Source organism: Sparus aurata, chromosome 3, assembly GCF_900880675.1.
Source record: "Sparus aurata chromosome 3, fSpaAur1.1, whole genome shotgun sequence".
Classification (NCBI taxonomy): domain Eukaryota; kingdom Metazoa; phylum Chordata; class Actinopteri; order Spariformes; family Sparidae; genus Sparus; species Sparus aurata.
Window position 1 is genome coordinate 7,505,424 of NC_044189.1, and position 14,117 is coordinate 7,519,540.

The window sequence follows — 14,117 nt, forward strand, 5'->3', positions numbered from 1 at the left end:
GACTGATCGGGAGACGACGGCCATCCAACACCACCATCTACATCCTCCATCCACCACCTCCAAACCCCTTTAACCAGGTGAGTTTTAACACTTACATCTTAAGATTTGACATATGAACACATTTGTGATGGCTTAATAAAAACTGTATTGGCAGTGGCTCCCCCTCGGGTCTAATGGTTTCTTCCATTTTGTGTTACCAGTTTAAAAAGTTCCCCTGTGGAACACATTTAAAATGTGTGTGTAACATTAAGGAAGGATAATCTTAAATCTACATTGTATTTGGAGGATATTATACAATAGAGGAAGTAACTAACTACATGTACTCAAGGGGGTCATCCCTATTTTCCCACAGGGTTGGCTACCAAATTGGGAGAAAGGGGGATAAAATCTGATACAAATGTATGAAAATGGAAATGCAGGAACATAGGGCCTAATTTTGAAAAAAAAAAAAAAAAAAAAACTTTTAAATGTGGGAACTGTGGGAACATAGGGCCCAATTTTGGAAAATAATCTTTGAAATGTGGGAACATAGGACGTTCCCATACTCAAGTACTGTACTGTTTTTAAAAACTCAAATATTTTTACTTTAAGTATCTTTATAATGTGGTATTGCTAATTCTGCGTTCTCAGGACTTAAGTTCCTGGATGTCTCTCACCCACGTGCTTGGTTTGACATTTGAAAAGGGTGGTAGCTAATTAACGGCTAACGTTAGCTAACTGCTAGCTACCTACTTCAACTTATTTTAAACAACTGTTATGAGTCTGTCCTTAGTGGGATAAACTCTGAGTTTAATTTAAACCTTCAAGTTTTAATGTCAAAGTCAACTTAACTCCTCTCCATGTTGGTCGAAATAGTAAATCAACAATGGCAAAGGAAAAGATCCACATCAACATCGTGGTCATCGGCCACGTCGACTCCGGCAAGTCCACCACCACCGGCCACCTGATCTACAAATGTGGAGGAATCGACAAGAGGACCATCGAGAAGTTCGAGAAGGAGGCGGCTGAGGTTGGTCACGGAGACACCACATGTCTTTATTCACGTTTCTAACAAATATTCAAAGTATTTAGAAAACCATGAGGTCCACAGTGTGACGTTACAGGTGTGGAAAACGGGTGCGGTTGTAACCGTTGACACTTTGTTCTCAGACAGGCTGCTGCTGCCACCTGCTGCTGTAACACTTGTAACGTTACATTCCTTAAATACTGTTTTTAAGGGAGATGTAACAGGTGATTAAGTTCAACATTTTAGATGAAACTTCCCCAACTGAGTTCTTTCATCAAGACTATTAGTTTTGTGTATGGACTTTCTTTTGAAATTAAGTATTATCTAATTAAAATGCACTAATTTGTATACAAATTTTGGATAAAGCCTGGATAAGAACTCTTGTTTCAGTTTGTAGATTATCAGTCTGAGGTTTTAGAAAGAATATAGAAAGTTATAACATAAGAGCGGTGTATTTAAGAGACTTTAATTCCACATATTTTTAAACGGATGTGTATGATTACAATATAAAAGTGAACAGGGTAAGTTATTTAAGGTGTAGACAGCGTATTTTTATTTCCGCAGTCGATGATCTGCATTACGAAATTATATTTTTCTTTTTTCTTTCTTATTTTTCTATTTCTGTTGTCCAGTCTTAGATGAGCTAAATGCATATGCGCTTATTTGCCAGCATGTCAAGAAAGGTCAAAAGTCAAGACAACTGCTTCGAAATAAGCACCTACCAGTAATCTTCGATATTTCTATACACTAGTCTAAAAAATGACGTTTTGGAAGCAAAATAGGTAAAAATCTAAAGATACACCAGTCATTTGTGAACATACAAATGAAAAAGTAAATGAATAATGTTCATGTAGATCCAAACACATGCAGTGGCTAATGTGTAGTACGGTGTGCTTAAGCTACTTATACTTTAAGAAAGCAATTATTACTATATGTTTGAGGCTGATTTTCCCTTATCAAATTATTTACCTGTCTTTTATTTTCTCTGTTTTCTCATCCATTGCTGTTGCCTTGACCTCCACAGATGGGCAAGGGCTCCTTCAAGTACGCTTGGGTGCTGGACAAACTGAAGGCCGAGCGTGAGCGTGGTATCACCATTGACATTGCTCTGTGGAAGTTCGAGACTAGCAAGTACTACGTGACCATCATTGATGCCCCTGGACACAGAGACTTCATCAAGAACATGATCACTGGTACCTCTCAGGTAAATGATAGTGTTTATACATGACAAGCTCAAGATTAACCACATTTTCATTGTGTTTTAGACTATTAAAATATCACCTCTTGATTGTGATCTTCATTTTAGGCTGACTGTGGTGTGCTGATCGTTGCTGCTGGTGTTGGTGAGTTTGAGGCTGGTATCTCCAAGAACGGCCAGACCCGTGAGCACGCCCTGCTGGCCTTCACCCTTGGTGTGAAGCAGCTCATCGTTGGAGTCAACAAGATGGACTCCACCGAGCCCCCTTACAGCGAGAACCGTTACAATGAAATCACCAAGGAAGTGAGCACCTACATCAAGAAGATCGGCTACAACCCCAAAGCTGTTGCCTTCGTCCCCATCTCTGGATGGCACGGTGACAACATGCTGGAGGCCAGCGAAAAGGTAAGGACATGTTCAACTTGTTTAAACCTGATGATTGGGAACATGAGCTAATTGCTCTCTTTGAATGTCTCTGTAGATGGGCTGGTTCAAGGGATGGGCCATTGAGCGAAAGGAGGGTAATGCTAGCGGAAAGACACTGCTGGAGGCTCTTGACGCCATCTTGCCTCCCAGTCGCCCCACCGACAAGCCCCTCCGTCTGCCCCTGCAGGATGTCTACAAGATTGGCGGTAAGGACCACTGACTTCACCTTCAACACATCTTATTACTTCACATGACATCTCAAATGTTTCTTTTGTCATAACTCTACATGTAGACCCCTGAATCTGAATCTAACTCATATTAATATTATTCTATTAGTCATATTTGGAACTATACTGTTCATTACATTTTACACACCTTTGGTAATGCTTTACATTACAGATTATTACAGCTGATCAAAGTCTTATTATTATTTTAACTTGAGTTATGGTTAATTTTTTAAAGATTTGTGACTGAAGTTCATGGTAAGTCAACTCAAGTGGAGTCCTTAAATATGTATAAAGTCTGCATTCAAATTTCTAAAAACTAGACCTTTGTTTTAGATTTTATTGAGTTTTGAACTTACATTATCCCAAATATTTTCGACAATGTTCAGACCTAGAGATACCCACACATTTACTAAAGATAACAGTGCCTTTCATTTGCATGATTGAAACTTTATCTGCATCTGTAAATGTTTGTGCCTGAGTCTCATCAGATAGATTTTCAGGACGGCAGGAACATATTGTTTATATGCGTTTCTCAGGCACTGTTTACCTGCCCCGAACAGCCAGTTTACTTTTCTGAGGCTGTGCAGGACGACTCAAATCATCTTTTCATCACATACTCATGACATATTAGCTTTACCTATGTTTTTACCAGCTGTTTTGGGAAAGACATGGCTAAGTGCTTGCAGGACAAGGCATTGGATATTAGGAGAAAGCTCCCTGATTACAGTCTGAGTCAGCTGTTCATCCCTTTTTACTGTAATTACAGTGTAGTTGCACAGTATGTGAGCTGCATGAGGATACAGTAAAATACTGTTAAAAGAAAAGGAAAAACTAAATATGCCCCTGGTTCTCCTCTCAGGTATTGGAACTGTACCTGTCGGCCGTGTTGAGACTGGTGTCCTGAAGCCCGGTACCCTCGTCACCTTTGCTCCCCCCAACCTGACCACTGAGGTGAAGTCTGTGGAGATGCACCACGAGTCTCTGACCGAGGCTGTCCCTGGTGACAACGTTGGCTTCAACATCAAGAACGTTTCCATCAAGGAGATCCGCAGAGGCAATGTGGCTGGTGACAGCAAGAACCAACCACCAGTTGGAGCTGAGAACTTCACCGCCCAGGTGAGTCTGAGCAGATTGAAACAGAGGAATTGAAGATTGAAAAGAATTAGAGGAGTTTCAGGCTTATAAACATGTGCAGAGCATAGAGATTAGGGGTGTGCCAAAATATCGATACTACGATATATCGCGATATTTCGTCTTGAGGTACGTTATCGATACACTGGTGCCAAATATCGATATTTAAAAATGTAAAAAAAATTTTTTATTATTTATTATTATTTTTTTGGCCCACCACCCCTCTTCGGAGGACAGCTTTATCTTTATTCAAACATAGGTATACAACCAAATAAAATTAAAAAAACATGGTCTAAGTAGCTCTGAAACCCACACATATAGATATTTAATGATAGTTGTAGTCAGTGTGTGTGTTAATAAGAGACACTGTGCAATATACTCTTTGTTTACTTGGCTGTCATTCATGTGAAATTGATTGACAATGTTTTGTAATTCCTGTGAAATGGATTCAGTGCAGTCAATAAATTCTGAATTTCTTCAGTGACACAGATATCGTGATGTATCGTTGATGAAATTTCTTGCAATATATCGATTATCGCAGAATCGCTGTATCGTGATATTATCGTTATCGTGGGCAAAATATCGTGATAGTATTGTATCGCGAGGTACCTGGTGATATCCAGCCCTAATAGAGATGACGTGAAACCTAAACAAGGCTTAGCTTCAAGGTTTTAGTTAATCACCTGCTTAATGTTCTTTCTCGTTCTGTTCTAGGACATCTTGCCTACAATAATGCTGTGTTCACCTTTTAGCTAAAACAGAAAATGACAAAACTTTACAAGACTTCTTTTTGTGGCACTCGTCCTTTTCCTTGGTATAAAAAATAGTATTTTATTTATTACTTCATGCTCACATACAAACACCAACCAACAATAACACAAGTATGATAAAAGAATGAAATGACTTATCTCAATGTTAATGTCCTGCTGAAATAATCATCTCATAAAAAAATATCTGCATTAAGGTGGTGTTACTCCACAAGTCATTTTAGTAGTTGAGGTAAACATGAACATCTGTTGACCCCTGCTGGCCCGTAGCAGTAACTGCAGTGATGTTCATCTCCTGAAGTTAGTCCTGAAGGGAGGTCTCTAATCACCTTTTCTAAATGCCCTCAAATGTCGCTGTTTCAGGTCATCATCCTGAATCACCCCGGCCAGATCGCACAAGGCTACTCTCCTGTGCTGGATTGCCACACTGCTCACATTGCCTGCAAGTTCAGCGAGATCACTGAGAAGATCGACCGCCGCTCTGGCAAGAAGCTTGAGGACAACCCGAAGTTTGTCAAGTCTGGAGACGCCTGCATCACTGTACTGACGCCTTCAAAACCCTTGTGTGTGGAAAGCTTCTCTGACTATCCACCACTGGGTGAGTATAATGCTTTCTCTTCTTCATTTACTACGATTGTTGGCTACAGCCCGTTTTGTTTTCTTGCCATGGAAAAGTATGCTGGGCAAACCAGCGTGGTGAATGCTATCTTTTTTAGCTTCTCATTCAACTCTTTTTTTTGTCCATCTCTTCCTTACAGGGCGTTTTGCTGTGCGTGACATGAGGCAGACCGTGGCCGTCGGTGTCATCAAGTCTGTCAACAAGAAGACCCCCGGTGCTGGAAAGGTCACTAAGGCTGCACAGAAAGCAGATAAAAAGAAATGAATTCTCATGCAGAATGTCCAACAAAAAGTCACAGTCTTCCGGCTTATGCTGATAAAAAACCATCGCAAGAGTTTCCGTCGGAAAGGAAGGCCTGTCTGTTATGAGAATTAGGGTCAAAGAAATAAAAAACTAAATCAAACCAAGTAAAGATGTTTCTTTCATTGTTTTACAAATCTTGTCTTTCTTTTATGAAGATCATTTACTACTCTGTAGGCAGCTTTTGACAATCTTTAGATGTCTGTCACTCCAATCCTTGCTCTAAGATTGTAGATTTTCCCACAAAACTCACCTTGAACACTTTATATTTAGTTTGGAATTTTCAGCGTGATGAATTCTCGTGTTGCTGCAACTACACTACTGAACCATTGGCATGAATTTTACCACAGCAAATCAGCAGTGTTTCTATTTATAAAGCCATGATATCAAAGTTCCTGGGATATCTTACATCTTTAATTTGTGATTCCATTTATATAAAACATCAGCATCAAGAAGCTGCTTTTTTTTCTTGAAAAATGTTTAACACTGATTATTCCGGTTTCCAACTAGTGGGCGATTTATATAATAGGTGATAAAATATTCAATTGATGAATTGTTGCAGCTCTATTTTAAATATGAGAAAGAAAGATCATTGTACAAATGTAGCATACTTACTGTCACATAAACAATCAGAGACTCATATTTACAAAAAGTCTGGTCTTAATGACTGGAACATAAATTATCAATTTTGTCTGATTCTCACACAATTTAATAGGATTTCCCTCCATAATATGAATAGTCTTTCTAACTGTTGGATAGATTTCCATTACATTTGTACATTTTGAAGACATTCATGGTGCCCAGAGGGTGAATCATGCTGCCTTTGTTGATCCCCTGACCCTTCGTCTAGCGACACTAGAGGGTACAAATTTCCATATGCCCTGTGAAATATCTCAACATCTAATAAATTAGCACATTTCAACCACTTTTATTGGGCACAGGTGATCATGACACCCATAAGCAATCCCCTGACTTGTACTCTAGCACCACCATGAGGCTGACATTTGTGGTTTTGAGTGAACGTCCTCAATATCCTTCACTCTCACGTCATGCTCAGATCGAATCCCCGATGCTCCCCTGACTTTGACTGAATCCCATCATCGGGTCAAAACAGGTCAAACAGAGTGCTGTAAGCATGACATAATTTTTGTAAGCTAACCAAAAAAAAAGCTCAAGTTTATGATACTTACGTGTTTTGTTCAGCGATATAATCCTCACAGATCAGCACCACTTACGTGACATTCGAAGCGTAAATCAAATCGCTAGAAGGAAAAAGCTAACGTCAGGCTAACAGAAGACACTGCCGTCGTCACCAACACTAATCAACTTACTACACAATTACTCAACACATGTTCTTTAAATTGTTAAATCTACAAGTTGTAAAGTTAGAGTTAGAATAGTTTAGACAGACAAGTGAGTAGATGAGTCTCTGTGTTTGCTTTGATGACGTTTAATGACCGCAACAACTTCTGTAGTCTCATTTAGCCACTTGTTAGCAAGCGCCATTTTTAAAACAAATAAGAGCTTTTCAGTTAAAATCTGGGACATTTAATGATGTTTTTTTCTGTTTTAGAACAGAGCGTGAAAATATCTCAAGCCTGTGGTAACTACAGACCTTATTTTAGACATTTAACCAAAAAGCAATTTAACAGGTGCAAATTGCTAACTGGTTTCCTGGTTTTACGACTCAAAACTACAGCAAAAAATGATAACCTAATATTAATAATAATGACATCCACATCAGCCTCATGTATCCATCTATAATTTGTTTAGTTCTAGCTAGAAAATGTTTGCATGCTGATATGCTAAACTAGCATTGTAAACATTATACCAGCTCAACATTAGCATGCTTATGTTAGCTTATAACTACATACAGCCTTGTAATACTTGAATACTTCAATTAATTCATGTTTGTGTGATCTTTTATTTAATTGTAACTGACTTTAAGTGAAATAATTAAGAGAACATTTTATCTAACATTAATAACATTAACATTATTTATTAACTCTAGATGGCTCCATCAAAAGAGATGTGATTTTACATGCCTGACTGCTTGTGAATTCCTTCCGTCACTATAAGATGTTCTCTTAAATGGCAACCTTCCGGTAGTAGGCAGGTACTTACGTAACCGGTTTTTAGAGAAATTTAAGGGTGTGTCTTGTTACGAAACAGGAATACACAGGTCAAAGTAGTCGACCAAAGTGCATAATAACTGGACTAAGTCGACTGGCAGTATCATTTTTCAAAGAAGGGATTGTACACCTGCAGACATTTTTAACCTTTAAATGTCTTTAATGTGAATCCAGAGGCAGATATCCACTGAGGAGGAGGAGGAGGAGGAAGAGGAGGAGGAGGAGGAGGAGGAAGTTATCCTCAGATTACATTTCACGGAAATTGAAAGTGAAACTGGAGAGTGGATGGAGATGAAGAGGGCAGCTATCACACATTATGCCCTGTAATCATTTGCAACAGACGCTTTTTGAACACAGGTGAGTGAAAGCAATAATTATGAGATTAATTTGACATCAGTAGTCGAGAGGATTGATACAAGAAGCTAATCTATCTATCTATCTATCTATCACATTTACAGTGAGAATGTTCACCATCTTAAGGGTTTTTTATTTCACATGACATGTTACTCGGAGCCAGTGCTTGTTTTGTAAACCAGCCGTAGCCATTTTAAATAATCTATTGTTTAAAATTAATCAAGATTATCTAAAGACTATCAAAAAGGAAAAGAAACAACGAATATCTAAATCTGTGAAGCTGGAGCCATGAATGATTTTGCATAAAGAAGTTACATAACGGCGCAGTTTGTGCTCTTTAGCGGCATCTGTCGGTGTGGACGCAGATTGTGACCAACTGAACACCCCTCGTCTCACCCTCTCCTACAGGGGTCGCTAACAATACAAGAATAATGTATTTATTTACTGAACAATCAAAAGGGATAAGAAAGGGGTATATATACACGTATATTTAAATTAGATTTCATTGTCCTGATCTCTCTTGTCGGTTCGTTCAGTCTTTTGAAGAACAGCTTAATTTCATGCATGAACTGGTGAATATTTGGTTTCCCTTTAGGCCATTTGCATTTATGGATGCAAATCCTACTAATTAAAATCAAAAAATGACCTCAGTTCGGATCAGTAGGTTTACATATGTAGATGTAAAAGCTGTAGTAATGACTCCTAAAACCAAGAAACCAGTTCTCATTTTACACCTCCAGTTCTCTCGTCTCAAAGTCCATGGGTTGTTTGAATAGGTTTATGGTTCAATGATAATCTGTTATAAGGTCTGCGGTTTTACACCATAAAACTACAACATTTAATGTCCCACAATTTGATCATAAAGTGCGTATGGACCAAACGTTTAAGTGATGCGTTTCAGCTAGTGTAGAAGCAGAAATTGGCATCAACCTGTAAAACTCAAGTACAAGATGCCTAAAATTTGATTACTTGCGTAAATATACTAAGTAATTTTCCACCCCTAGTTGTCTGCAGTTATCTACGAGTGAGAAATGGACGGAGAAGTCGGAAGTTTTAACCTCGGAGGGGGCAGTCCGTCTGAAGCAACGAAGCGAACAGACAGCGCCAGAAGAAGGTCGCCGCCTTCTCACCTCACACCAGCAAGACAGAGACTGAAAGTTCAGCAACAACAAGCAGGTGAGATCTGAAAAACACCTGGAATCTTTCTGTTTGCACTGTTTCTTGTTGCCGAATGTTAAAATGCTTGTAATTCTTTCCGAGGTCTGGAGTTGTTGTTGATCCTGTCTCCACTGTATTGAATCACAGAGGAGGGGTCAGGGGTGGCAGAGGAGCTGTCCTCCATCCCTCCGGAGCTGGCCAACTGGATCAAAGTCAACGCCAAAGACCTGAAGCTCCGACAGACAGACCGCCGCTGGGCCGCAGAGGTGGTTAACGACTTCAGAGAGAACCTGCTGAAGTTCCTGAGGAGCAGCAGCGATCAGCCTTTCTTCCAGTCAGCTGAGTTCCTCACCACCGGCAGCTACTTTGAGAAAGTGAAGGTATATTTTCTGAAGGCAACAATACCGCCAGAGTTTTCTGCACACTTGAACTCTCACCTCCCTAAAAACAAGTTGTGCATTCATTGTCTGAACACCGAGTCCATGTGTTGAATCTCTGTACTTCTGCCTCAGATCCACAACCCCGATGAGTTCGACATGATGCTGAAGCTTCAGGCGCCGTCACGCCTCAACATGACGGAGCTCGACGGCGGCCTCTTCTACCGCCTGGATTTTCTCCGGCCGACTCGGAGCCCCGTACAAGTCTTCCTTCTTGAGAATCAGCAGCTTTCATCCAGCAAGATCCTGACTGAGATGTTTCGCCTCGTCCGCAAGTTCCTCAAGACCTACAAAGGTGGGATCGTCATGTGTTATTATCTTGAGCCAATCATCTGGTTTCTCCCTCTTCTTCCTGTTGTTGGTGTTTTGAGATCAAGCTATTATTTATTTATTTATTTATTTATGTTGTTTGTTTCGGACATGTCAATTCATAAGCATCACATTTCATCATTGTTCAAATAATACAACACACATGGCCGAAAGGGAAAAGCGGGAGAAGCCAAAGCTTATCAAGTCCCGCCCCCATTACCCACAGTATAAAATCTTCATTCTGATCTTTTCTTGTCTTTTGCAAATTACTTTTTTCTTTTCTTCTCTTTTTTTCTTTTGTTATGACCTTTGACAAAACATATTACAGCAGTAGCATATAGAGCTGAATTCAAGCTCTAGACAGTACATACAGATTACATGTGTGTCTGCACATGTGTCCATATTAGTCCATCATGAGTGAACAACAGTCTCATCTTATGGCCTCATCTTATAGCCAGGCTTGCCACAAAGTCAGAATATCCAATTGAGAGAGAGCAAAAGTCCAGTGTATTTATTATTTGTTGAGATGGTGTTGGGATGGTGTAAGAGCCCTTTAATGCATTTTCATGTTATTCATCAGTCTCCTCTGCAGCTTTTATGGCTGCTAGCTTCGCCATGTCCTCCCGATTGGTGGCTACATCAACTCGCATCTGTATCACGAAGTCGCGGATTTTAAAGGCGCCTTTCTGTTTTATCTCTTCTTTGGTTCCAGTGCCTGATGATTGCTGTCGCTGGGAGGTGAACAGGAAGCGTCCGAACTCTCCGGCTGTGACTTTATCTCTGTTGAGGACTGAATCTGACGGTGACGAGCTGATCTCTGTGGACGTGGTTCCGGCTCTGGAGGTAAAAATTATGTCCGTACAGTCTTAAAATGACACAACTGAGAGATAAAGAAAATCTGGAGGATTTAAATCAACCGTCATCTATGGTTCTCAGATTACGAATGAAGGACAATGAAAATCCTTTTTAACGTTTAATCATAATCTCCCAAAATGTAGCGTCACGACAGACATGAAAATGTATTTAAACTTGAAATAAATAATGTTTTTATAACACTAATGGGGTAGAATTCAGCACCATTGATAGGTAAGCGTGCATTTCATGATAACAATTAGTTTGGACGCCACAAGTGGTATAAGTAATAGTATTTGTAAAAGAAGCAGCATTAATGGCGGTAGAATGAGTATTTGTATGGATGTTGTGTACTCATGTGAAGGCAGCGGTGGTATTAATTTGATGAGGCGTAACATTTGTCCTTGTTCCTGTATGGAGGTTCATCCCTCTCAGGGCTGGCCGCTCGCTGTCCGTAACGGCCCCGATGTGGAAAACTGGCTGGGAAAGAAGGTTCGCCAAGAAATCAGAAGTTTACCCATTTACTTTGTACCAAAGAGGCTCAAAGGACGAAACCTCAGCGAGGAGGCCAAAGGTAGAGAAACTTCTGTCTGTCTGTTGTATGTGGACAGCAGTAAGTGCGACACGGAGGTCATCAAAATAATAAAAAAAAGACCTCTGAGGCTCAGACATGTGGGACTTTAAGTCACGTGCCATTCGTCTTATACACAACCACAGTGGGAGTGTTTGTGCACCTGTACGCTGACATCGGGTTGTTCTGTCTTTCTGTGACAGAGAGCTGGAGGATTTCTTTCTCTCACATCGAGAAGAAAATCATCACGAGCCACGGCAACAAGAAAACCTGCTGTGAGAGCAACGCCACCAAATGCTGCCGGTGAGGCACTTTACTCTCACATCATCACAATCATGAAGTTCTTTCTTGCACTCATCTTCCTGTTGAGACCGTAAGGTAGTGTGGTGGAAGAATGAGTCATATACGGACAAAACACATTTAAAAAAAACAAAAACATAATGTCCACATATCAGTGGTAAATGACCGGTCTTCTCTCTGGCAGTAAGCAGTGCTTGATGCTCCTCAAGTCCCTGATTGAGGGCCTGAAACAGCGTTTTCCCAAAGAGCTGGAGGACCTCTGCTCGTACCATGGGAAAACCGCCTTCCTCCACACCCTGTCCAAAAGGTAATGTCTTTATTATCATCCAAATGTCAGGATTATCAGAGCAAGACTGGAGACAATAGCACTGGTTATTGTTGGACAGCACAATGTAAATATAATTGATTTTTTATTATCAAAATGGAAACATGCAAATCGCTGGCTGAATCTGCAGCCCCCCTCAATGTTATGCTGCTTTATTATAAGTTTCAGCCCATTTATAGCCCAAAACTTTGTTTGGCTTCTCTCTCGCCGCTCTCTTAGCTCAGTTTTTCCATAGCAATGGAAAACAGAACACTATCTGCAAAGAGCCAAACAGCAAGCAGACACCTTAACCAACGAGCTAGTCAACATTGAAGCATTTAGCAGCAAAAGAGACAAATATTTTTCTAAGAAGCTGGTAGGGACCAAAATGGAGCCAACAAAAAGTGAATGGACATCCATCAGGTGGAACCGAACACGACCCCAAATGAACGATAGTGTTTCTCCGTCACTGCTGGATGTGTGAATAAGCGAGTTCACAATATCAACTTAAAAGGTAATGATATGTCAAATTTGTGTTCATATCTTGTTTCTGCTGCCCTCAAGTGGCCAAAAGAATCTGTTATTGGAGGTTTATAAATGCATCTCAATGGACTTATGCATCCCCATTTTCAAGCTATTTTCAGATATTTTACTAAAACAAATCATATGAAAGAAAACAAATTGGCGGGTGAGTCAATCATCATAAAAACATTGTTTTCGGCCCTAAAGATAGTGAGTATGTCGGCACAAAGTCTAGTCACAGGAGGACTTGGAGGGTTCAGACTGTTGAGCAGCATAAACAAACAATTTTCTAGACATTCTCTGACATGGGAAAACCTTAATTGATCAATAAGTTACAAGAAAAAAACGACAATTTATTAAATAGCACAAATACTCAGGATTTGGCAGCCCTACTGTTGTTGAAATAGAAGTAGCGTGAGTAAGCCAGCGATGCTTGGATTGATATGAGTAGCACTGAATATAAAACTACTGATAGAAATTTGCATCATAATCTGACATCTTTCCCTCCGTCTCGTCTCTCAGGTTCAACGACTCCATGTGGGCTCGTCAGCAGCTTCCCTCCTGCTTCCTGCACCTCCTCGGGGCTCTGGAGGACCACGCACGCAGAGCCGACCTCCCTCACTTCTTCGTCCCCAGCTGCAACCTCTTCTCCCCGGCCGTCTTTCCCAAGAAAGCGCTGGCTTTCCTCGTCGGCGCCCTGGAGGAGCAGAGGATGTTCGGCCTGCCCCTGCTGAAGCCTCCTGCTCCCATGAGAATAAGGAGTCTGTCAGCAGATTTACCCACAAAGATGTCTGCAGAGAAGTCCTCAAGACTGGTTTCAGTTTACTCCTTGAAAAAAATGGTTGTAGTGTTTGCTGTAGCCGGAACACTGGTTTGTGTCCTATTTAGTATATAAGTGATGGGAGAAGGATGCAAAAAGCAGACTTAAAATGTGACAGACACTCCCTCTTTTTATCAAGTATGTTAATGAGGGAATAAATGCTGTTATCCTGTGTGAAAAGGTCTAGAGTTTAACTTCGAGGCCAAGAAGCAACACAGTTTTGTGAGTATCCATGATAGTTATATAAATAAACTGTGATAATCCTAATTGAATTTTATTCTAATTTATCAGTGACTGTATAACCGATGACATGAATAACAAACTGTCTTAAATATAATATATTCCATGGTGATAAAGAGGGTTTTAACTATTTGTAATGTGAAAGTTTTATTTAAGAGATGTTTCTCGTAGATCTTGAGCAACTTTCTCAAAAAGACTCAACTTGAGAAATCTATCAACAGTTTGTGACACATTTATTTTCCCAGTTCTTTCATTCCTTATTATTTAAGATCAGCCACAGCCTCATATCATATCTGTGCAATACATGTTTTTGTGTATTTGGTAATTTAAGAAAAAGTCACTTTTTATGTTTTGTTTTGGTGCTTAGTTGTGTTTTGTAACTTTCAATGTACTGTCATCTTCTGTATATTAATAAATATATTAATCACAAAGTCTTAAATGAAA

The 14,117-nt window shown here is 40.0% G+C and overlaps 2 protein-coding genes across 2 annotated transcripts; both read left to right on the plus strand.

Moving 5' to 3' along the window:
- The first annotated feature begins 24 nt into the window (after positions 1-24).
- On the plus strand, positions 25-5,781 carry LOC115578801 (elongation factor 1-alpha-like). Its single transcript, XM_030411989.1, has 8 exons — positions 25-77; positions 856-1,009; positions 2,031-2,210; positions 2,313-2,609; positions 2,686-2,836; positions 3,717-3,973; positions 5,119-5,353; positions 5,514-5,781. The coding sequence occupies exons 2-8, from the start codon at positions 866-868 to the stop codon at positions 5,636-5,638; spliced, it is 1,389 nt and encodes a 462-aa protein (XP_030267849.1). The 5' UTR covers positions 25-77; positions 856-865; the 3' UTR covers positions 5,639-5,781.
- A 3,434-nt stretch (positions 5,782-9,215) lies between these two features.
- On the plus strand, positions 9,216-14,104 carry LOC115579330 (cyclic GMP-AMP synthase; the record flags this gene model as incomplete). Its single annotated transcript, XM_030412833.1, has 8 exons — positions 9,216-9,336; positions 9,466-9,698; positions 9,831-10,050; positions 10,777-10,907; positions 11,337-11,490; positions 11,691-11,790; positions 11,972-12,094; positions 13,136-14,104. Coding segments are annotated over 8 exons (1,455 nt in total), but the record flags the coding sequence as incomplete, so codon positions are not given.
- Positions 14,105-14,117: the final 13 nt, after the last annotated feature.